Genomic DNA, 23935 nt, shown 5'->3' on the forward strand with positions numbered 1-23935 from the left:
ATTAATAAAATTAAATGAAATTTAATTTAATCTAATCTAATAACTTTGATCTCAGCCAAACCGATTTACTCATGAAGAAATAAAACACTGAAAAAACCAAACAAGAACATTTTTAAGTTATCAATGACTTATATATCATGTTTGACCCGAGTAGTGAAAGACCGCGGGGGTTTGAAGACGATGTGTCGGCTCAGATATTTGAAGTTTGCACAGCTACATTCTCACCTGAAAATATGTCAAAAGTTTTTTGCGACCCAGAAAGAGAAATAAGAGTAATATTAAAACTAAGTCGCTGCCGCCATTGTTGGAAACTGGAATTGGCTGGGCCACGCTATGAATTCTGCGATATGGTTTTTCAATTTTGTTGCCTGGGTGGAAAATCGGGGGAAATTAGGGAGAATGGAGGCTCCGGGAGATTTTCGGGAGGGGCACTGAAATTCGGTATTCTCCTGGAAAAATCAGGAGGGTTGGCATGTATGGTTGTGGCAACATCACTAACCTTGTCAAACACCTCAGAGCAGGGGCGATTCTAGGATCAGAGCTTTGGGGGTGCTGAGCACCCAGAGAGCTGCCCAGCCAAGCAAGATAAACTTTACACATCACGATGAGACTTCTTCCGTGTCTCTTTCGGTCCCTGCATCCTTAAATGTCTCCAGTTGTCCCGAGTTCTCTATGACTGTCTCCTTGGTGTGTTTAAACCCCTGGTCCTCCCTGTCCTTGTCATCTGTTGTCTTCGTCTCTGTTATCAGTGATCGAAATTTTACCATCTCTGTGCAAGTCTGCAAATTTCTTTATTAAATCATAAGATTCTTAAATTCATCAAGTCTCTCTGTGCCTGGGTCCTCGTCACACACTCTGTGTACACAAACACACACACACACACACCAGGAGTTATAAGGTTAATGGGCATTCAGTCAGCTAGTTAGTATCCATTTCAAACAGGACAGTGGTAACAACTTTAGGCTACGGACAATTTTAAGTTTTAGATTTTAAATAGGGTGTATACATTTCAATGGGAGCAACAGGACAGTCAAATGTCGCTGATTTTACTACAGACTAGGACGGATTGTAGGGCAGCAAACATCGACGGAAAAGTTTTCAACACTGCAGGTTACCTGGTGTAATGTTTTTCAGCTAAAAAGAAACATGGTCTGACTCCTACCAACTATATAAAGAGTAACTGAAGGTTAAATGCAGCTAATGTGTCCTGTTTTAAGCCAGGCACTTACACCTCCGCTCTGCTGCGTCTCAGCCACCATCGCTCTGGCAGCAACGGAGCAAGAGAGCTGGAACAAACCATTCTTTTTTGTGTGTGTGTGTGTGTGTGTGTGGGGGGGGGGGGGGGGGGGGGGGTAATCTATACTTTTGTTGTTAAAATCTTACGTCTCAACCAAGTACTGTATGCTTTTTATATTTTAGTAGTGTGTTAGTCAAACAGCAAATATTGTCAAAAAAAGTAAGAAATCTTTGTGGGTGCTTTGATTCATTTTTGAATGAACCCCCAAAAATGGGCTAAAATCGCCCCTGCCTCAGAGTAAATCATATCACAGAATATGACGAGCTTATGTTGAGGCGAACTGAAGAGGAGGACAGGGACAGGTGCTGCTAGGGCGAGACAGACGTCTCTCACAGAGTCCTTTACTGCTGCAGGCAACGTGTTCAAATAGGGCAAAACTTGAGGTTTTTTATTTCTATATGATGAACCCTGCATTATTAAGTGATAAGAACAAGAAATCTGATGTCCTGTAATCATTGTGACGCTATAGTTTGAGATACAATAAATAAAATAAGTTTTTGTACAAAGTATCGGATCAGTATCGTCGATACCACCCTGGATATTACTTGCTATCGGATCGGAAAGGAAATCAGTGGTATCGCACATCACGTTTTCCTGCTCGCGCGTGCCGCTCGGCTGCTCATTGGCTGAACGTTTACTGGGGTCCCGCCTTATAGCACTCAACACCGCTTCTCCGATTGGATAACGTAGTCGTCATGTCCCCAAAGTGTCATCTCTGATTCGCTGTGACAAATCGGTGGGGGATGATCCTCGAGTTTAAACATAGAAACAGGCAGCGGCTCCTCGGAGAGTTCGGAGTTTAGTTTGAGGACAAATAATCGTTAAAGTCGCGCCTTCGAGCAGTTTATAGGCGGAGGTACAGCTGTAACGGCGGGATGGACGGGGCCAACGGTACCGGAGAGGTCTGGCAGATTTCGGAGAAGCTGGAGAAGTAAGTAAAGCTCGAATCGTTAGCGAGCGGCTAACAGGCTGTGCCGTGTGAGGTCCCGGTGTTCCAGATCTACTGGCGTTTAGATCAACTGGCGTTGGTCGAACAGATGTGTGGCAGTCTTGCGTTTCAGGAGCTGCTACCGACAAACCAGCAAAAAAACGCCAAATGTGTCACCTGTGACACTTGTGAGGTTGTCTCAAACACACTCCGTCAGTCTTGATGCTGTTGAACAACAAAATGTTTAAAAATGTGGCGAGTTTACCTGGTGATATCCTCACGTCCAAAGACATGCAGCTTGTGGGGATAGGTTAATTGGATAATCCAAATTGCCACTAGCTGTGAATGTGGAAGTGAATGTGAGTGCGAATGGTTGTCTGTCCCTGTGTGTTAGCCTTGCGACAGACTGGCGACCTGTCCAGGGTGTACCCCGCCTCTCGCCCTATGACAGCTGGGATAGGCTCCAGCGCCCCCCGCGACCCTGAAAAGGATAAGCGGAAGTGAATGGATGGATGGATGTGTAAGGAGATGGCAGTTACTGTGAATGTACAGCAGTTACACAGTGATTAGTAATAAACAGTCAGACAATGACTCTGACAATCTCATTCAATCTTGCAGACTGAATGCACCTTCTGTGGAAAGTGGTACCACACAGTGTGTGTGGACTTCCCCTGTGCAGAAGGCGACTACAAATGTTGTGGGTGCTAAATAAACAGAAACAAATGATCCCTGTTGTCTTTGCTTACTGATTGTTTTCAGTGTTGACAATCCACATTGCTGGCATTGCATCTTTCAACATGTTTGTGGGTAGATTTGGATGTACCAGGGGTAAGTGCAGCCACTCAGCCTCTACTCATCATAGCAGCAGGTGCAGATGTGTCACAAGTTAATCTAGTAGTGGGCTATGGTAGCAGTGGACTGAGCTCCATTTGAAACTGCTCCAGCTGCTGTGTGATAGTGGATCTGCTACAAATTGAAGATCATAAGCAAGTTTTGGAAATGAACCCTTGTATTATGTTGAAAAACAAAAAAGTGACATTGATTTTGTTGCAGGTCATTTTGACCCGTACTGTGTAAATCCACTCAGAATTATCCAAAAACTGCAATAAAACAATAGCAACTTTATTTTCCATCAGATAAACATGTAGAACACAGACATACAACAGTTAGACTTTCCATAACTATTTTAGGAACAGTTTGGTTTTTCGTTCTTACAAACACGTATTTTGAACTTGCCCAACGTTCTCAGTTTTTCAATGCTCAACATTTTCAATTTTGTCCACATGATGGACAGAATGTAACGGTGTGCTTTCTGCAGATGTACTTCTTGCATTTCTCACAAAACGTGCTTGTTTTCAAACAGGAATCTTCCTAACTAAGATTTAAAACAAAGGATTTCTACGTCTCCTCCAGTCTCACAAACAGATGACAAACCAAGCGACACACCTGAGTCACTGACTTTCTTAAATCCACTCACTCTCACTGGCTGTTTATTACTAATCACTGTGTAACTGCTGTGGATTCACAGTAACTGCCGTCTCCTTACAAATGTTCATTAGATTAACCACACTTATACAGACTGTATATAACTCCAGCCATGTTGATGAATTGCCTATATTGGCTGGAAATATTCATTTTCAGGGAAAAGACACAGACAGATGATGCTTACAGGATGTGATGTGACAACACTAATGAAATATTGATGTGTCATATTTGTCCAAGGCGTATTTCATTGTTATGGGAAAAGAGAATATTAAAATCATGATGACCAATTGGAGTGGTGATTTCTATGACTTTGTGTATATAATTTGGAATTTTGTACAAATGTAGGCCAATAAGGAATATATGATATCATTTCATTCATTTCAAAGGTTTCTTTGCATGACGCACAAACAGACACAATTGAAAGGTACAAATGTGCATGACACGAATTCAAACGTGCTGCAGATGTGTGTCACAGGCTGATCTGGCTGTAGGCTGTGGCACTTGGCCAGAGGTGGCGCTGGTTGACTCGAGTCCATGTTAGTGCACAAAGTAAACAGCTCGCTGTAGTTGTGAAGCAAAAACGCTGAAACCGGAGAAATAAACCGTGCGAGGGGAACGATAACGACGACAAGAGTCTCCCGATCGTTTACTCTTGCTGTCCTGTGAACAACATCGGCGTGGTGTTACTTGTTTGCTGTTTTTGCGATTGCGTCGCGCGTGAGGATATCACCAGGTAAACTCGCCACATTTTAAACATTTTGTTGTTCAACAGCATCAAGACTGACGGAGTGTGTTTGAGACAACCTCACAAGTGTCACAGGTGACACATTTGGCGTTTTTTTTGCTGGTTTGTCGGTAGCAGCTCCTGAAACGCAAGACTGCCACACATCTGTTCGACCAACGCCAGTTGATCTAAACGCCAGTAGATCTGGAACACTGGCTGTTCACACCTGCAGGTAAAAGCCCGCAGGTGTGAACACAGGACTGAAACCGGAATCAGAACACTTTATTAATCCCTAAGGAAACGATGTGGGTCACAGTTGCTCCAAGACAGAAACAGACTAAACTATTTAAGCAGATTTATGGATGTGTTTCTTATTCCTGGAGCGAAGGCTTCAGGTGTTCTTCAGGTGAGGGTGAATATCAGGTCCTGTGGCTCTCTGAGTGGACTCTCAGGCGAAATATGTGGGTGTGTGATCTCTGAACTGCTGCATGATTTCGGTCTGACACTTGGTACCTGTAATGGGAGGTGGTGTTACACTCAGGCAAAAAACTCCAGAACAGTGAAGCTGAATGAGAAGCTTCATTGTTTGTGGTGCTTATTTATCAGTTTGTTTGATTTTCACTCAGACTTTCTCTGCAGGTCTTTGTCCATCGACACAGAAGACGAAATGGAAACTTACCACAGGTACCACACACACACCACTAATCTAATGCAATGACCCGTCACATCCACTGTAAGTGGAGGCAGGATTTTCTTTGTCCTGAGTCTGGGATCAGTAACTGTTCAGGTGAGTCGCTGCTCTGCGAAACCCTGAAGTAGACCGAAGCCGCGTTCTTTTACTATTAATGTGTGATGATCAGATTAGGGCTGCTACGATTAGACGACTATCAAAATTGTCGCCGACTAATTTAATAGTTGATGCTTTGTTTGAAGCTTTGTAAGATCCTGAAAGACGCAGGAATAAGTAGTAAGATTTAAGAGTGTAATAACGGACTGAAACAGAAGATGGCAGCACTGCATCGACAAGGATGCCAGCTGCCGTTAAACCCAGAAGAAGAAGCAATCCCCGGTATCGTAGCTGTGACCTAGGTCGTGTCCAAATTCATGGGCTGCATCCTCCTGAGGCCGCATTTGTAGACCGATTACGTCACAGCGACGCGCCGAAGGCTGTCCAAATTCGTAGACTCCTCCGAATATGGCCGACAAATGCGTCCTCCTTTTCCCCGAATTTGAAGGATGGGTCGGGTGTGTCCTTCGTGGCCCACCATATCCCAGAATTCATAGCGCGGCCCAGCCAAACTCCAGTTTCCAACAATGGCAGCCGCTACTAAGTTTTAATATTACTCTTATTAATCTTTCTGGGTCACAAAATAAACTTTTAACATATTTTCAGGCGAGAATGTAGCTGTGTAAACATCAAATATCTGCTCGGTTTATCAAGATATCGCATATTTGCAAAAGTGCTTCGACGTTTTCAGAGACGTCTGTTACCCACCAGCTCCATAGCGAGCCGAAAGCTCAAGGGTCACTGAAGCCGCCGAGAACGGCACAACTCCCGGCACATTTTCAGATCACCGCCGTCTTTCGCTACTCAGGTTAAACATGATATATGAGTCACTTAGATAACTTAAACATGTTATTGTTTGGCTTTTTTCAGTATTTTATTTGTTCCTGAGTAAATCGGTTTGGCTGAGATTAAAGTTATAGTTTTTACACAGCTGAATAAACGTCAAGCAGACAACTGATTATCAGAAGTGTGAGACGCTCGAGAATTTACTCCGGTGTCCTGTTATATTTTAGATAGCAAGGAGTTCATTAAACTTCACCGAGACAATCTGCAGATTTAATTAAAATTTAATAAACTATCATCTTGTCTTTATTTTTAGTTAGCACCTTAAACACTTAAAGCTGTAAGATAATGATAGTTATATAAGAGCAGATGCTGCTGGTGCAATAAGCTGTAGTTTTATGTCCAATGGATGATGATCTGATTAGTCGACTAATTAGAGCTGGGCGATAGAACGATAACGATATGTATTGTGAAATAACTTTTTCTCGATAGAAAAATTAAACTATTGAGATAGGCCTCACCGCTCTTGTCCTCTTAAAAAAAAAAAAACCCAGCCAATCCAAATTAAGTAGCGCAGAGCCGAACCAATCACAGCCGCAGTGTCACGTCACGTGACTTGTTGCGTACAGCACAAGTGCCAAGCCGCACATGTGTATTTGTTTGGGAAGCAGCCAGCCGCCGTGCCGCCGGGTAACGGAGGAAATGAGTGTGCCGAGAGCGCGACCGAAGGTTACCGAGGAGAAAACAGACGATGGTTCCAACGCCGGAGAGATTGTCGAACGGAAGAGCCACAGAAGCTCCGTAGTGTGAAGGTATTTCTGCTATTTCAAGTCTGACAAAAACAGAGCAGCTGCACTGTAAATGTGCCGAAAGCAAGTCTGGAAATACAATAAAGCGGTGCAGCTCAGTCTCTGACTGGAAGCGCTGATTCGTCATTCGGCTTTTGTCAGACTAAAGTAACTGTTACAGCTGTTTGAAAAGCTCAGCTATACAACAAGGAGAGGTCGAGAATTTCCTTTTAGTTCTCAGTTTATTTGATGTTGACAAAAGTTAGTCAGTTCAAATTCAAATTCAAATTTTATTTGTCACGTACACAGTCATACACAGTACGATATGTAGTGAAATGCTTGGACAACTGCTCGTGACCTAAAGAGAACAAAAAAGGAAAAGGCTATGAATAAGATAGGAAATAAATATGAAAAATTAAAAAGGGTAAATTTAACTAGGAAGGAATAAAATATAAATTAAGGTTAAAAATGAAATAACTGTACAACACAAATTAGAATGAAGGGTAAATTTAACTGGGGAGAATAAGATAAAATATATAAATTAAAGTTGAAAATAAAATAACTGTACAACAAAATACACAATATAGAACTATATAAGAATGTATGAAGAAATCTAAATATAAATAAATATATGCACAATAACAGCAGCTGTACAAGTATTAACTGGAAATGAAGAATATAGTGACCAGTGTTGTGCAAAACCAAAGTCCAGAAAGTCCAGTGTGTGTGTAAGAACTGTATGTGTGGGTCAGTACTGTGTGGTGGTGTGATTGAGAGACCGTATCGCCTGTGGGAAGAAGCTCCTCCTCAGTCTCTCTGTGTTGGTCTTCAGGGAGCGGAATCGCTTTCCTGACCTCAGCAGAGAGAACAGTCTGTTGTTGGGATGGCTGAGGTCCTTCACCATCTTCCTGGCCTTGGTCCAGCACCGCCTGCTGTAGATTGAGTGCAGGTCAGGGAGCTCGGAGCGGATGGTGCGCTCAGCTGACCGCACAACCCTCTGTAGAGCTCGTCTGTCCTGCATGGTGCTGTTCCCGAACCAGGTTAAGATGTTTCCCGTCAGGATGCTCTCTATGGTGCAGGAGTAAAAGTTCCTGAGCACCTTGGAGGGCAGTTGGAAGTCTCTCAAGCGTCTGAGGTGGTAGAGACGCTGTCGGGCCTTTTTCACCACGGTGTTGATGTGACAGGACCATGACAGGTCCTGCGTGATGTGAACTCCGAGGTATTTGAAGCTGTCCACTCTCTCCACTGGGCACTCGTTGATGACGGGGGTCTGGTAGTTCCTCTCCTGCTTAGTGCTGAAGTCCACTATCAGCTCCTTTGTCTTACTGACGTTTAGAAGGAGGTTGTTCCTCTGGCACCAGTTCTCCAGATTCCTAATCTCCTTCAGGTAGGCCGTCTCGTTGTTATCAGAGATCAGGCCCACCACGACGGTGTCGTCAGCAAACTTGATGATGGTGGTGGAGCTGGTAGTGGCCACACAGTCATATGTGTACAAAGAGTACAGCAGGGGGCTCAGAACACACCCCTGGGGGGCTCCAGTGCTGAGAGTGGTGGAGGCTGAGACATGTCCGCCCATCCTTACTGCCTGTGGTCTGCCAGTTAGGAAGTTGGAGATCCACTGACACATAGATGAGCTGAGTCCCAGATGCTCCAGCTTGGTGGTGAGTGTGGAGGGAATTATGGTGTTAAATGCAGAGCTGTAGTCTATGAAGAGCATTTTAACATAATTCCCCCTTCTAGTGTCCAAGTGAGTGAGTGATGTGTGGAGGAGATGAGAGATGGCATCGTCTGTGGAACGATTTGGACGGTAAGCGAACTGTAGTGGGTCCAGTGTGTCTGGTAGTGAAGAAATGATGAAGTCTCTGACCAGGCGTTCAAAGCACTTCATCACTACTGAGGTGAGGGCTACAGGGCGATAGTCATTGAGAGAAGCAGGGTGGGGTTTCTTCGGGACAGGAACAATGATGGACTCTTTGAAGCATGTGGGGATCACCGACTGAGATAAAGAGATGTTGAATATCTCAGTGAACACAGGAGCTAGCTGGTATGCGCAGTCTCTGAGGATACGACCTGGGATGCCGTCTGGTTCTGCTGCTTTCCTGGTGTTCACTCTCTTGAAGGCTCTCCTTACTTCATGCTCGGAGATGACGAGCACGTTTCCGGTGCTGGCAGTATCTTCCTGTCTGCAGCCGTTAGCGCCGCCAACACTAGCATTGTTGGAGACCTTAGCTGCAGCCTCGAAGCGAGCATAGAAAGTGTTCAGCTCGTCTGCCAGAGTCACGGCCGCGTTCGTCATACCGGTTGTTGGTGCTTTATAGTCCGTTATTGTCCTTAGTCCCCGCCACAGGCTCCTAGAGTCACTCTGTTGGAGTTGTGACTCTAGTTTCCTCCCGTAGCGCTGCTTCGCCTCTTTCACTGCCCTCCGCACGTTATATGACGTGGCTTTGTACGGGTCCATGTCCCCCGTCATGAGTCCCGTGTTGTAGGCAGCGGTGCGGGATCTCAGAGCGTCGCGGATGGTTTTATCCACCCACGGCTTCTGGTTGGGAAACGTTGTGATAGTCTTTGTCTCCATGGTATCATCCGCTAGTTTCCCAATGAATCCCACAACCGCTTCCGTAAACACGTTGACGTCATCGTCGGAGCTGTTTCTGAACATGCCCCAGTCTGCGTCATCGAGTGCGTCCTGTAACGCGGCCACCGATTGATCCGTCCAGCGCGCGACCTTCCTCTGAACCGGAACTTCCTGTTTCAGCCTTTGTTTGTATTTTGGCATGAGGAAGATGGCGGCGTGATCAGATTTGCCAAACGGAGGGTGGGATTTGTCTGTTTTGTCTGATCTTCTGTAAAACAAACTAAGATTTTATTTTAGAATTAATATTTTGTTTCTAAGTGGAATTGACAGTTTAGTCTGTTTCGTTTGTTCTATTTTGAAACTTAAACGCTTTAGCGGCTGCCTTTTGTGTAGTTTGCAATATTTGCCTTTATTTATCTGAAAAAGTCTCATGTTCCTTAAGTACATCTACCCTGTTGAACTTATTATGGGAAATAAATATTTAAATCAAAACAAGCTGCTGATTATTTCACATTTTACTTGTGAGCAACGGCACATTTAAATCTTACAAATATAGTTATTTGGCTGATATCGTGATATGAAAAAATCTTATATCGCCCAGCTCTACGACTAATAAAATAATCGTTTGTGGCAGCCCTAGCTCATATCTTCATGAGTCACTGACATTAGAAGCCTGTTTGTCACAAGCACAGAGGCTGAGAGGACGTCAGTGTTTGAGTGGGGATGGGATCATAAATGTCCTGGATCTGTTTTCCACACGTCGCAGTTTACTGAAGCATTTTAAGGTGCATTAATTCATCCATTAAATATTTGATTCTGTGCTAATATCACAATTTAGACGTTAGTTAAAAACACATTTTACTTGATTTAAATTATTATTACAGCGTGTGGCTGATCTGAGATCAGTTTTTTCTTTTTAAGACTGTTCTGTTTCTGGCGTGTAGACGAAGCTCCCGTGCCGTCGCACCAATCAGGTTATACACACACAATACGGTAATATTATGTTGAAGCACAGTGCGTATCACTCCGCGAGGCTCCGCCTACGACAGCCGTAACGCTCGGAAAATCCATCAAGTGGTGCGGCTTCGTAGCTCAACAAAGTCGTACTGAAACATTTGACAGATTTTTGAGCGCCGTGCACATAAAATCGGTTTGGTAATAACGACGGCCCGCTAGCATGCTCTACCAAAAACTGTGCTTTGTTGTGTGTCTGACGGACGAAAGCCAAACCAGTTCCACACCAGTGAAGCTGCAGCATTTTTACAAACCAGTTCTGGTTCATCAGTTTCATTCATTGATCCGCTTTCGCCATTCTCGTTCTCCGTCGCCGCCATGTGCGTATGTAAACAAAGGCACTGTGCATGTGCGTTTTACCCGTATTCTATTGCGATATTTAATTTTCTTATAATGGCCTAACATTATAAGAAAATGTTAGGCCCCAGCCCTAGTCGCATCTTTGTTTGTTTTGGTTCTGTGTTCCAACAGCACTGAAATATCTTTATCTAAGAATCAGACATGAGAAACCTTTTAAAGACTGTAGCTGTGCTTTTCTGTAGCTCCTCTCCAGTCTTTCTGCTCTGGTTTCAGAGGAGCTGCAGTTTCTGGTTTAGTGCTGTCTCTTGTAGTTGCGGCCTTTCACCAGCAGGTGTCAGGCTTCCCGTTGATCATGATGAACCCAGCACTCTATAACTGTTAGTCATGGGCGCTGACTGTAAGTGCAGTCAGGACTGAGCAGAGGTTCCTGGCAGTCGTGACTGTGAGCCGCAGTGATCTCAGTGTTGGCGAGCAGAGGGCGGTTAAAGGTGATTTCCACAAACTCACTTTCTAACCTCAGGACTTTCACTTCTGCAAACTCTCTGCAAGCCTGTTTCCTGTCAGCCTGTGACTTTTAGCCTTTCTGAAAGACACACACTGTTCAACCCCTGAATGCAATATCCATGCTGCAGATTATATTTATTATTTAACAATAGCAGTAAAATAATTTCCCTGCTCCACAGTGGTCTGGTTGAGCGTTTGTAGCCTCGCTAACAACCCAACATTTCATCTCCGAGGAAGTGATTCCAGAGAGAAGTAAAGCAAGTGTGTAAGTTCATCTCTGAATGTTTGTAAAGCATTCCAGCGTTAAGCTTAACAACCTCTCTCTCTCCTGCTGCTACTTCAATCATGAAACTGATCAATGATCAGCTGATCGCAGGGCTCGCAAAATCGCTAGCCCGACGTCCCGGGGCTAGCGATTTTTCCAGTCGGGCTACCAAAATCTAACTCAGCCCTGCCCGTCGGGCTGTCATAGGAAGGAAAAATATGAATGTGCTTTAAATTTTATAACTTCTGAGTGAATGTAGTTGCACGTGTACGCCTTTGAAATGGGTGTATAGCAGTTGTAGAAGAAGCTCCATAGTTTATTAGCCTAGCTTGAACCGGTGAGCTGCTGAACCGGTAGCTCTGTAGACCTCGATATAAGTTTAGCCTATTTACCGTAGTGTCTTTTCAGAAATTGGGATTTGCTTCCGCATTCTATGCTTTTGCATTCTTTCGCCAATGTAGCTGAGTAATTATGTCACTGGCATCGATGAGCCACTGTCAATATGTGACACTGATTGATCAGTGACGATTAATTGTGCACCAATTCCTCTGACATCGTCTTATCACTCATTAGCTTACTGTTCAAACGTGACAAGTGAAATCTCCCGCAGCTTAAACATGTGAGAGGTTGATCGCTGAGCGTTATGTGAGTGTGTGTAAAAGCAGCAGGACATATATTTTAGTTCTGCTGAGCCAAATAAGACAGGTCAGCGTGAAGAAGTGACAGCCAAAGAAAAGCTTACCACAAAACGGAGAAGTTATGACAAATCAGACTATAAGGCAAAAAGAAAAAAAAAAAGCGCAGCAGTTTCATGGACAAAAGAATTTCTGTGGCTGGAATATGACGAGCTAAATAACATGATGTTCTGCCGGGTGTGTTGTGAGTCGACAAGCGCCTTTGTTACTGGGACCAGTCATTTTAAGAAAGACCCCATCAGAACCCATGAGAAATGCAAGAAATGCATTATTGCTCAGTCTGCAATATCTTTCCCAGAACAAACACCAATTGCAAAAAAGCATACTAAAAATAAACCTGAGAAATCTGTTTAGAGCAGCTACTATGTTGCAAAGAGTGAACTACCTTTGGCCAAATTTAGCAGTCTTTGCAAACTTCACAAAGCAAACGGCCTCGATCTTGGTTCCACTTGCCTCTTACCCGTGACTTCAGTGGAAATGTCAGATTGAGGATCTGACACAGACTGATTCATGTCCTACACAGTTCTTACAAGTTCATAGACATTTCTGTTCAATGAGAACCAAGTATTTGAGTTGATGGTTATTTGTTCCTCATGAAGAAACCGTACTTCAGATTTTTGTTTACATTTATTTTGATTCAGCCAGTAAATCGTGGATCCTTTCTGTGTATGACAGTGAACGCTGCTCTGTTTTTGTCAGACTTGAAATAGCAGAAATACCTTCACACTACGGAGCTTCTGTGGCTCTTCCGTTCGACAATCTCTCCGGCGTTGGAACCATCGTCTGTTTTCTCCTCGGTAACCTTCGGTCGCGCTCTCGGCACACTCATTTCCTCCGTTACCCGGCGGCACGGCGGCTGGCTGCTTCCCAAACAAATACACATGTGCGGCTTGGCACTTGTGCTGTACGCAACAAGTCACGTGACGTGACGCTGCGGCTGTGATTGGTTCGGCTCTGCGCTACTTAATTTGGATTGGCTGTTCTTCTTTTTTTTTTTCTTCTTTTTTTTTTAAGAGGACAAGAGCGGTGAGGTCTATCACAATAGTTTAATTTTTCTATCGAGAAAAGGTTATTTCACAATACATATCGTTATCGTTCTATCGCCCAGCTCTAGCATTACTTACTAATGACGTTTGCTTTGCTTTCGTTCAGGTTCATTCAAGATGGCAAAGACGCTGCCCGACAGGGAGACCTGCACAAAGCGCTGGAGTTCTTCAGACTGGCTTACAACATTCACCACAGTCACAAACTGGAAAGCCGGATCAAAAAAATCGAAGAGCTCATCGCTGAGAATGACTTGGAGGAAGATGATGACGAGTTTGTTAATGTTAACAGCAGCGGTTTAATGCTTTTTAAAGAGCTGTATGACAAGCTGTACGACTACCAGAGGGATGGAGTGGCCTTCTTGTACAGTCTCTACAGAGATGGCCGGAAAGGCGGGATTTTAGCTGATGACATGGGACTGGGCAAAACCATCCAGGTGATATCATTCCTCTCTGGCATGTACGACAATGAGCTGGCTAAACACACACTCCTGATCATGCCGACTTCCCTCATCACAAACTGGACCAAGGAGTTCTCCAAATGGACTCCGGGCATGAGGGTGAAGGAGTTTCATGGCATCAGCAAAGGAGAGAGGACCAGGAATCTGGAGAAAGTTCAGAGGAGGGGCGGCGTCATCATCACCACCTACACGATGCTCTTAAACAACTGGCAGCAGCTGTCCACCTACAATGGCAAAGAGTTCACATGGGACTATATGATCCTGGACGAGGCTCACAAGATAAAAAGCACAACCACCAAAACCGCCAAAAGTGCCTACGCCATACCGTCCAAGAACCGAGTTCTACTCACAGGAACTCCGGTCCAGAACAACCTGAGAGAAATGTGGGCTCTCTTCGACTTTGCCTGTCAGGGCACCCTCCTCGGCATGGCGAAAACATTCAAAGCGGAGTACGAGAACCCCATCACCCGGGCCCGGGAGAAGGACGCCACTCCAGGAGAAAAGGCACTGGGATCCCGGATGTCAGAGAACCTGATGGCAATAATAAAACCGTATTTCCTGCGCAGGACCAAGTCCGAAGTACAGAAAAACAAAACAAACAGCACACGTAACAAGGAACACTTGGAGGACATGGAAGACCATGTTCCAAACCTTGAAGCAGACTCTGGAGCGGTGATGCCCAAATTGACGAGAAAAAACGACCTGATTGTCTGGACTTACCTGAGTGCCGTTCAGGAGGACATCTACAGGCAGTTCATATCGCTGGACCACATCAGAGAGCTCCTGCTGACCACCCGATCGCCTCTAGCTGAGTTAAACATTCTGAAAAAGCTGTGCGACCACCCGAGGCTCCTCTCTGCTGCCGCCATAGCCAAGTTAGGCTTGGAGGAGAGTGCAGCTGACTGCCAGGAGACCACAGAGGCCAACGATCACAGCATCATCAGCGTTCCTGATCACACCTTGATCTCAGAGTCTGGGAAGATGGTCTTTCTTTTCTCTCTCCTAGATCGGCTCAGGCAGGAAGGCCACCGCACCCTCGTCTTTGCCCATTACAGGAAGGTGCTCGACATCATCGAGCGCATCCTGGGCAACAGAGGCTTCAAAGTGCTGCGGCTAGATGGAACCATCACTCAGATCGCAGAGCGAGAGAGGCTCATCTCTCTGTTCCAGACTGACAAACGGTACTCCGTCTTCCTCCTCACCACCCAGGTCGGTGGAGTCGGCATCACCTTAACAGCAGCCGACAGGGTGGTCATCTACGACCCCAGCTGGAACCCTGCGACAGACGCCCAGGCCGTTGACAGGGCGTACCGCATAGGCCAGACTGAAAACGTCGTCATCTACAGGCTGATCACCTGCGGCACTGTGGAGGAGAAGATTTACCGCCGGCAGGTTTTCAAAGACTCTCTTATTAGGCAGAATACCGGGGACAAAAAGAACCCGTTTCGGTACTTCAGCAAACAGGAGTTGAAGGAGCTCTTCACCTTGGAGGACACGCGGTCCTCCTCTACACAGCTCCAGCTTCAGGCGCTGCACGCCAGGCACCGGCGCACCGACCCTGAGCTCGACAAACATATCACACACCTCCACACCATGGAGATGTTTGGGATTTCTGACCATGACCTCATGTTTACACTTGACATCAACCACGACGAGGCCCTCGAGAACCAAGAGGAGCATCATTACATCGAAGGGCGGGTCCAGAAGGCTCAGGAGCTCATGAAGGCGGAGTCTGAGCTGCAGATGCAGCTGGCAGAGAGCATGGTGTCCAGCACGGAGCCGGCATGGCTCCGATACCCAGCAGACAACAACAGCCGGGAGCGGTCCCATGAGAAGAAACCACATCCTTCATATCCGAAGCAGGACACGAGCCTGGCCTGGTCTCCAGCTGTGGTGGATTTGGAACAGACTGCTTCTGGGAAGGAGGCCACTCTGGAGAATCTCAGCAAGGGAGTGATTGATCTGACTGCAGAGGAGAGCACAGCAGAGGTCAGCCACCATAGCCTCGCTGAGCAGAACCTGGATTCTCCGAAACACCCGTCAGTGAAGCTGGAAAGGAGCTTGTTGGAGGCGGCAGATCCGATCGAGGTGTCTGTGGTGCTGATGGAGGCTGGTGACGTAGCTGACACCTCAGTCAGAGAAGGACTCAATGAATCTGCGGCCGCGAGTCTGTATGTTACAGCAGCCGATGAAGATGAGCAGAAGATGATGGGACATTTGACCCTGAAGTACGATGACTCCGAGATGGAGCTGGGGTCTCCTCACATCACTCCTCCAGAGAACAGAAGACTTTCCGCGCTGCGCGTCTCCAGTTTGAGCCTCAGAGCCGACACATCATCCAGAATCGGCAGCGAGCTCGAGTCTTTGAATGGCAACTTCAACCTACAGCTGGAGGACAGTGGCGCCGATCACGATGAGGCGGAGCTGCAGGAAGAGGAGGAGGAGCTGCAGGAAGAGGAGGAGGAGCTGCAGGAAGAGGAGGAGGAGGAGCTGCTGTCTCAGCTGCAGCTGGAGGGAAGTTTCGACGTGGGTAAATCTCTTTGTGAGTGGCAGCAGAAAGAAGCATCAAGTTACAGCGCGAGCAACGGCCGCGCCGTCAGCCTCAATGAGTCACATGACTCAGTCGTGGGTATCAGGAAGAAAAAGGCTGCTGTGATTTATGACAGTGAAGAGGAGACGCAGGAGGAGGATGATGGGCAGCTTGAGAACTCCTTCCAGGTTTCCGGAGCATCGACGCCAAAGTCAGCGTGCACTGGCACCACGCCGCTCCGTACTCGAAAGAGCATTGGTGGAAACACGTCCGTGGCTTCTCACCGCTCCTTCCTCCATTCCATCATTGAGGACATGGACAACCAGGACAGCCATGAAGATGATGGTGATGCTTCGGATGTCCATTCAGATGAGGCCGAAGAGGACATGATTGGTTTGGCTCATGATGAGGTTGAGGAGGAGGAACCCAGTGGAGAGACTGTAAACTCAGAGGAGGAGTTTGTAGAAGAGGAGATGGAGGAGGAATTTGAGGAGGAAGGAGACTTTGAGTCAGGAGACACTGAGGAATATGGAGAAGGGAGCCTCCTGGAGGAAACGTCCACCGAGCCTGAGTTGGTATCAAACGAGGCGATGGATCAGTGCACCGCCGAGACAGGTGTAAAGGAGGTCGAGGACGAGAGCTACGACTCGCTGGTGCAGCGAGGGCGGGAGTGCTACAGCAAAGCTGAGCTGGACGAGGCCCTGGACTTCTTCCTCAGAGCCATCGACATCAAACCCGGAGATCCGGAGATCCAGCTCATGACCATCCAGCTGTACCGGCAGCTGAGTCAGGTGGCGAGGAGATCCTAACAGAAAAGGACGATCGGGGCGGCGAGGTCAAGCTCTGCCGGCCCGCCGCTTCACGCCAAAGCTGTAAATCTTTCAAACGTGTCTGGCGTGTTCGTCTTCTCCGTGAGATCGCGCTGAGTGACTAATGTTTGAACAGCTCAGCTGATTGCAGAAAGCTTCCTGTTTGAACTTCTTCTTTCAGTAATGTAACTAGAATCAGGTGTGTGTCATCATCCACCACGAAACGGTCAGTTTTCATCTTTGATCTGATTTTCATCTGTAACCTGTACTTATTGTAATATACTTTGAAATTTGTCAAATTAAAATTCATGTTTCTGTCTAATTTGAATTCATGTCTGTTATTTTTAAGGTAATGAACGGCTTCATCTCTGAAAACAGAAATCTCCTGCAGAGCGTTTGGCCTACTCAAAAGTTTTCCCCGCCCTAAACCCACCAAAATAAACTTCCTGTTTTATCCAGTTGGGCCTCAGATCAGCTGAGCAGGAGCCTCATGCAGGTTTAGGATTCACAACAGGAAGCTACATCCATCTTTTATATACAGATTATAACTAAATCGTCCGATGGCCCATAAAAGACTTCACACAGCTGTGATCCAGCTGTGCAGAGACCAGAACATAAACTCAGCAGGAAGTGCTGAGGATACATCGGTGGGTCAGACCTGAGTTTAGGTCCCTCTGAAGCGTCTGACTCAGCTCTTAATCCTGGTTACATTCCCCTTTAGAACCGAACGTGTTGGGATTTGTCATCTCCTGAAACGCTTCACAGTCAGTGCTGCAAACCTACGTTTACAAAGCAGAACTGACGAGACGCACACAGCGGCGAGAACGCGTTCCCACACTTCCTGTCCAATGAGGTCGCGAAGGTCAGAGTATTTGAGCAGAAACAAATCCAGAAAACATGAAACATCAGTGTGAGGTCATAACAGCTCATTTCCATGTTTCTGTGATCACCGGTGTGCAAATATTCAACATTATTCTTCTTCAAGTTCACTGTTTGAGCAAGAAGCTGAAGAATAATGAAGCTCATCATAAGATGTAAGATTCCAGTTAGTTAATGTTTGACGTCAGTTTTACGGGTTCAATGTTCTGATTTCTCACTGCTTTCAGATTTTGGGGTAAAAACATGAACTTGGTTTATTTTCTGGATAAATACAAATACATACAAATACAAATAAATACAAACTGCTTGGACTCTGCGCCGGTGTTGTGCCAAAAACTGATTTCCAGTGTGAGTAATATCTTTACATTAACAGGGTTTATAACAGGGTTATAGGCAAAACCTTAAAATTACCCCTTTTCATAAAGTATCTTAATAACTCTGTGTTATTGTACTTTCATTATGACCAATCCCGACTTTTCCCCACTTTAAGTGTTTACAGAACTGTTTTATTTGTTGCAATTTCTGACTTTTTTTTTTTTTAACTGGATAAATAAAGGAGATATAAAAGTCACTGCCAAAAATGTAAAGTTGACATATTATAGACCAACAAGTCATTTATAGCTTATGGCAGCAATCAGTTTTTGGCACAACACTGTATTCAAAGTCAGCGCCTCATTGGTCAGTTTGCTCCCTGAAGCCTCAGCAGTAGCGGTTTTTGACACGGGCTCGTACTCATTCTGCCCCGACATCAGCCAGCGCATATTGGGAATGTCGTAGGCACCGATCGGTTTTCTATCGCCCATTTGCTGGGAGTAAGGGCGCCCTCCGTTTGGGAGGTGCGCCTGCTGCTTGCGGCACAGGGAGGAGAGGGCGGGGCGGCGTCTAATAACCAACTCGCAAAATAAAAACAAAGCAACAAACACAAAAACACCAGACATCATGATACAGATTTAGCAGCGATGTTTTTTCGAAATTCTATACATGAAAAGTGAGCTCGAGAGCCCTCGGTGCGCCTGCGCGGTGCTGAAGTCAAAGTAAACTTTATTGTCATCTCCGCTACAGACAGTCCAGCATATAGAGACGAGACAACGAGGCTGCAGTTACAGCAGTGCAAGTAACGCCAGGGGGAGTGTTCGCCCAGGGCGCCAAACAGGCTAGGACCGCCACTGAGCGTCAGGCTGACTGAAGCTGCGTTCTGATAAATCACGTGACTATGCTGTTTGTCTGTGATCAACACCTGGGCCCTGTTTCAGGAAGCCGGTTTGGAAAACTCAGAGTGAAAAACGACACTCACGGTTGAGTAACCCCGAACTGTCCAACTCGGAATATTCGGTTTCAGAAAGGCTGATAACAATTAGTTCAGTCAACGCGGAGTTGCTTTAACCCCAAGTGAAGCGCGCGGACGAGGATACATAAAGCCCTGATAAGCGGAGCACAGATTAAGCGAGTCACCATGGAGACGGAGGGAAAGAAGGCGCGGTCAATGTATTTCACAGCGCTTGAGGCCGAAATTCTGATGGCAGCATCTGCAGATAACATGCAAATTCCGCGGAAAAAAGTAACACAGCCACAGCTGCAAAAGCATGCATGGCAAAACATAGCCGACAGAGTCAATGCGTGAGTGTTAATATAAACATTGATCGAGGGATTTCCACCCATTTAACACGTTATTTTATCATATGTTATTTTATTTGTTATTTTATACATTTTATTTTGTGATGTGATGTGAGCGCAGGTGCAACCCAACAGGCCCCAAACGTTCCTGGCAGCAAGTAAAAATGAAATATAAAAATATAGTCCAAACAGGTAAGGTGTAATTGTATTATGAGCCATAGTGCTTGGTCTGTTTGTCCCATGTAAATCAATTGCAGTTAGAGGCTACATTAATTTTCTTTCTGTAAGCACTTATTGAAATTATCTGAGCACATTACAAGTACATATTTGCTTACTCTGTATGCTCAAATGTGACCCGTTATAGCCAACAGAAAAAAAGCGGAGGCCCGAAAAACAGGTGGGGGTCCTCCACCACCACCACTCACAGAGGCTGAGCAGTTGGCCCTCAGCCAAAACAGTGGGCGCCCTGTGGCTGAAGGCATCTCTGCGGGGACATCCTCTGAGTCAATAACCCCGCAAGACACAAGTGCCTACATAAGGGGTAAATTCAAAATAATACATGATGTGCATACATCCTTTCTTCACAGTCACCTTTGCAGTGCGACACATTCATTTGATAAACTCTTTACCATAATGGATTATTTTGTAGTGAAGTTATTTTCCTACTGATTTTGCCTTCCCTCAGTCTTGGTTGTCTTTGAGAGCATAATGACAATGAAGTGTAAGGTGATTGGTATGTTTGTTAATTGCCATTTGGTCCCTTGTAAGTTATAAGTGACCTGTATAAACCTCATATTCTATCAGTTGATGGTGGTGGTGTACTGCATCTGGTGCAGCCTCCTGTTGAGCCAGACCAACATGCAGTTGTGAGTAATACTCCACAGATTATATGAGTTTACAGTAGAACAGCAATGTTGTCTATTTCTTTACTACAGGAAAATAATGAAGAAACATTGACAGCTGTTACAGAGGAGGAAGCAACAGAGACACTTTATGAGGTTTACATCTTTTAATACTTTGTGTACAGGAAACACAGGCGACCAATAAAGCCAGTTGAACAGAAAATCTGTTTATTCTTCTTTCAACATGTTGAGGTGATGGGTCAAAAGAAATGATTGTGACATATGGTGTCTCTGACTGCGCTTCCATCTTGTATGTCCGTGGGAGGGTCAGGATGTTCATGGTTTGGATCACTGCTGTTTGGTTCAGAAGGACAGTGTTCTCCTCTAATTGTGGCAATGTTGTGAAGAATCACACATGCCACAATAATGTCACATGCCCTTTCTGGGGTGACCCTGAGTCTTTGCAGGCACTGGAACCGGGCCTTAAGCATTCCGATAGTCATTTCAATTCTGGCTCTTGTCCTGCAATTAGCCAGATTATATCGTTGCTGTGGGCCCGGTTCAGGGTCAGGGTAAGGGGTAAGCAAATAGGGTAAACATGGATACCCCCTATCACCAAGCAAGTAGCCAGTGAACTCTCCTAAGACAGAAGGATACACTTCAGTTCAAATGTCCCTGAAGCAATTGGTCTTTATATATTTTAAAGTATTCTCAACTCACCATGTCCAAATTTTGTGCTCAGTGTACATTCACGGAATATTTGTGAGTCATGGACAGAGCCTGGCCACTTGGCTTCCACATTTGTGATAATGTTGGCAGCATCACATATGATCTTCACAGTGCAGAGAACACAAATTAGCATCCATTACTATAATGAAATAATTTGTTAGTTTGACATGCTACAGGGAACTATGTACCTGTACATTAATGCTGTGGAAAGACTTCCTGTTCACATAGTCTCCTTCATTTACTGAAGGAGCAATGATTGGAATGTGAGTGCCATCTATACAGCCAATCACGCCTGGGAACCCTGAAAATAAATGTAAAATTTAAGTAGTAGTTCAAGTATCACCACATCATACATTAAGTTTTGTTCATCCTGATACCTGCAATTTTGTGGCATCCCTCTTTGATGAATCTTGTGGGTCTATGACCGGGGAACACCACAGACGAGTGCAGGAGACGTTTCAGTGCAACTGTAACATTCCTGACTGCCCGACAGACGGTAGCCTTGGAAACGTGCTCAGCGTCACCAATATTATACAGAAAGCTCCCGTTTGCAAGAAACCGAAGTGCAATACAAATAATATGCAATGAAATGAGAGCATGTCCGCGATGTGTCACATGCGTAATATATGGCCTGAGGATGTTCTTCAAATAACTTATAGATTGTGCTGAGAAACGGTAACGTTCACACAGGAAATCATCAGGAAATGATAAAATGTCCAAACGCGCTCTGATCACTCTCTCCCGGCGGAGAGCTCTGCGGAGAATTTGGGCTTCACGATCTACTGGCTCTTCAAGGAAGTGGCACGCCATGTCTGACACTTCCTACAGTCAGGTTTCCGACAAAGGGGCGGAGACAGTCAGGGTTAGTTGTAGTAAACCTGCTAGGGGGCAGGTTAGCTTCACGGAGTGTGTCGTCATAGTGACTCACTCAGGCTGCAGCTGAACTCGCTTTGTGAAACCGAAAACCCAGAGTTTTCGTTAACTCAGGGTATACTTACTCAGTTTTTCCACTAAACCGGCTTCCTGAAACAGGGCCCTGGGCTCAGGTGAGTTTCAGAGAAGCAGTTTTAGTTTAATAAGAATATGACGTTTTTATTCCTGTCACGTGACGCACGTCTGCTTTTGAAGTTTAAAGCTTTTACACAAACTGAATACGTCACTGCTCGCCGTAAGAATCTGCGCGTGCGCACTTTGACGGCATATTAGTTTTGTCACGTGAACTGAAAGCGTCCATTGACCTCTGCGTGAGCTGCTTTGACTTCAAAATAAAAGCCTGGGCTTGTGCAGAGAGAAAAGTATTGTGCTGAACGTTATTTTAATTTACTTACATAGGTCAGATAGCGAAGTGTCACCTTTATTCAAAGTACTCTGTGGAGTGAAGCAGCTCCTGTGATCATGAATTTGTATTTGCTGTGAGTAAAACAGCATTAATTATGGGTTTATTTAGAAATAATTTTTTCTTGATTAGCTGATTAGCTTATTTTGTTCAAAAGCCTGACATGAAAATATTACTTTATTTAATCACCAATAAAGACTTCAGATCCTGGAGTTCACATGAGAGTAACAGACAGAAAACAGTCATCCAAACACTATATAGTACTAATGAGACCATCTTCAATGCGTTTTTGTTTTTTAGGTAATGACATCGATGTGAATGGAGTGATTTCAGCTCCACTGCTCAGAGTTTAGACTCAACACCTGTCAGGTGATCCTGGCAGGATCACAGGAAGCTGAAAAGGTCCTTAAAGGGATCATCCTATAGTGTTTCATCAAACGTCCTATTACTGCAGTCTGTCCTTCCTGTTCACGCTCAGCTCAGAGTGTGTGGTACAGGTTGTAATTTTCATTGATGTGGATCAAACGTCATACCTCTGCCTACGGGAATGAATCATCAAATCAAATAAAAATGCAAACAGAGACTGTGCCCTGTTGACTGTATTCATTATCATCTACATCTATCAAGTCTACTGATGTGACCTTTGACCTTACAGGAACTGACTTTTGTCCACTTCTGGTAATTTGTGTGAGGTCCACATCCAGTAATCAAATCAATGTTTTAAAATAATTGTCAAAATCTTTTTATATTCATTGATATTCGTGTTTACTGTTTAAACACCATGAAACAGTTTCAACCTATTAACAGCAAAGACCTGGAGGACATCTTAGGTAAACTGAACTCCTCCTCCTCCACATCAGTCCAGCTCTGAGGTCTTTACACTGGCTGCCTGTCCGTCAGAGGATAGACTTTAAAGTTCTGATGCTGGCCTATAAAGCTCTGAATGGTTTAGGACCAAAATACATCAGTGACCTCCTGACCCAGTATGAACCTTCCAGATCCCTCAGGTCATCTGGATCCGGTCTTTTATCAGTTCCCAGAGTCAGAACCAGACACGGAGAAGCTGCATTCAGCTTTTATGCTCCTTATATCTGGAACAAACTCCCAGAAAGCCTCAGATCAGCTGAAACACTCAGTTTATTTAAATCCAGGTTGAAGACTCACCTGTTCTCAGCTGCATTTGAATAAAGCACCAAATCCACACTTTAAGCTTAAATTTCAAAACTTACATTTAACTACTGATTTTATCTGTTTTGATTTTATATACTGTTGTTTGTTTGTTTGTTTGTTTGTTAATTAGTTAGTTTATTTGCTTGTTTTAATCAATTTTAAATCATGCTTTTTATTTGTTCTTGTTTCTAATGTCTCTGTAAAGCACTTTGAATCACCTTGTTGTTGAATTGTGCTATACAAATAAACTTGCCTTGCCTTGCCTTGCCTTACTGGAACATTATTAAGACGGACTTGATTTTAATTTTATGATTTTAGTTTTGCTCCTCTTGAGATGATTGGTCTTGATGCTATTATTTTGAAGAACCGCACAGGAA

General features: G+C 44.9%; 1 protein-coding gene across 2 annotated transcripts; it reads left to right on the top strand.

Annotated features, from left to right (window-relative positions):
* The first annotated feature begins 2024 nt into the window (after positions 1-2024).
* On the top strand, positions 2025-19110 carry ercc6l (excision repair cross-complementation group 6-like). 2 transcript variants are annotated; one of them, XR_014914150.1, is made up of 4 exons: positions 2025-2228; positions 5074-5118; positions 13298-17214; positions 17338-19110. XR_014914150.1 is itself a non-coding variant. In XM_085426611.1 (3 exons), exons 1-3 carry the CDS (start codon positions 2173-2175, stop codon positions 16986-16988), a joined length of 3792 nt encoding a protein of 1263 aa, XP_085282737.1. In that variant the 5' UTR covers positions 2025-2172; the 3' UTR covers positions 16989-17310. The 2 variants fall into 2 exon arrangements, 1 of the variants encoding a protein (XP_085282737.1); XM_085426611.1 differs by lacking the exon at positions 17338-19110 and having other exon boundaries at positions 13298-17310.
* The last annotated feature ends 4825 nt before the right edge of the window (positions 19111-23935 follow it).

Source organism: Rhamphochromis longiceps, linkage group LG12 (assembly GCF_057381845.1).
Source record: "Rhamphochromis longiceps isolate RC_006_pf linkage group LG12, R_longiceps_female_GT1.1, whole genome shotgun sequence".
In the NCBI taxonomy this organism is placed as follows: Eukaryota; Metazoa; Chordata; class Actinopteri; order Cichliformes; family Cichlidae; genus Rhamphochromis; species Rhamphochromis longiceps.

Excerpts from the sequence above, each read along its gene's own strand:
- ercc6l (XM_085426611.1), top strand. The coding sequence starts at position 2,173 with ATGGACGGGGCCAACGGTACCGGAGAGGTCTGGCAGATTTCGGAGAAG. Across the intron at positions 2,229-5,073 it reads ATTTCGGAGAAGCTGGAGAA|GTCTTTGTCCATCGACACAG; the intron begins GTAAGTAAAGCT and ends CTTTCTCTGCAG. Across the intron at positions 5,119-13,297 it reads GAAATGGAAACTTACCACAG|GTTCATTCAAGATGGCAAAG; the intron begins GTACCACACACA and ends GCTTTCGTTCAG.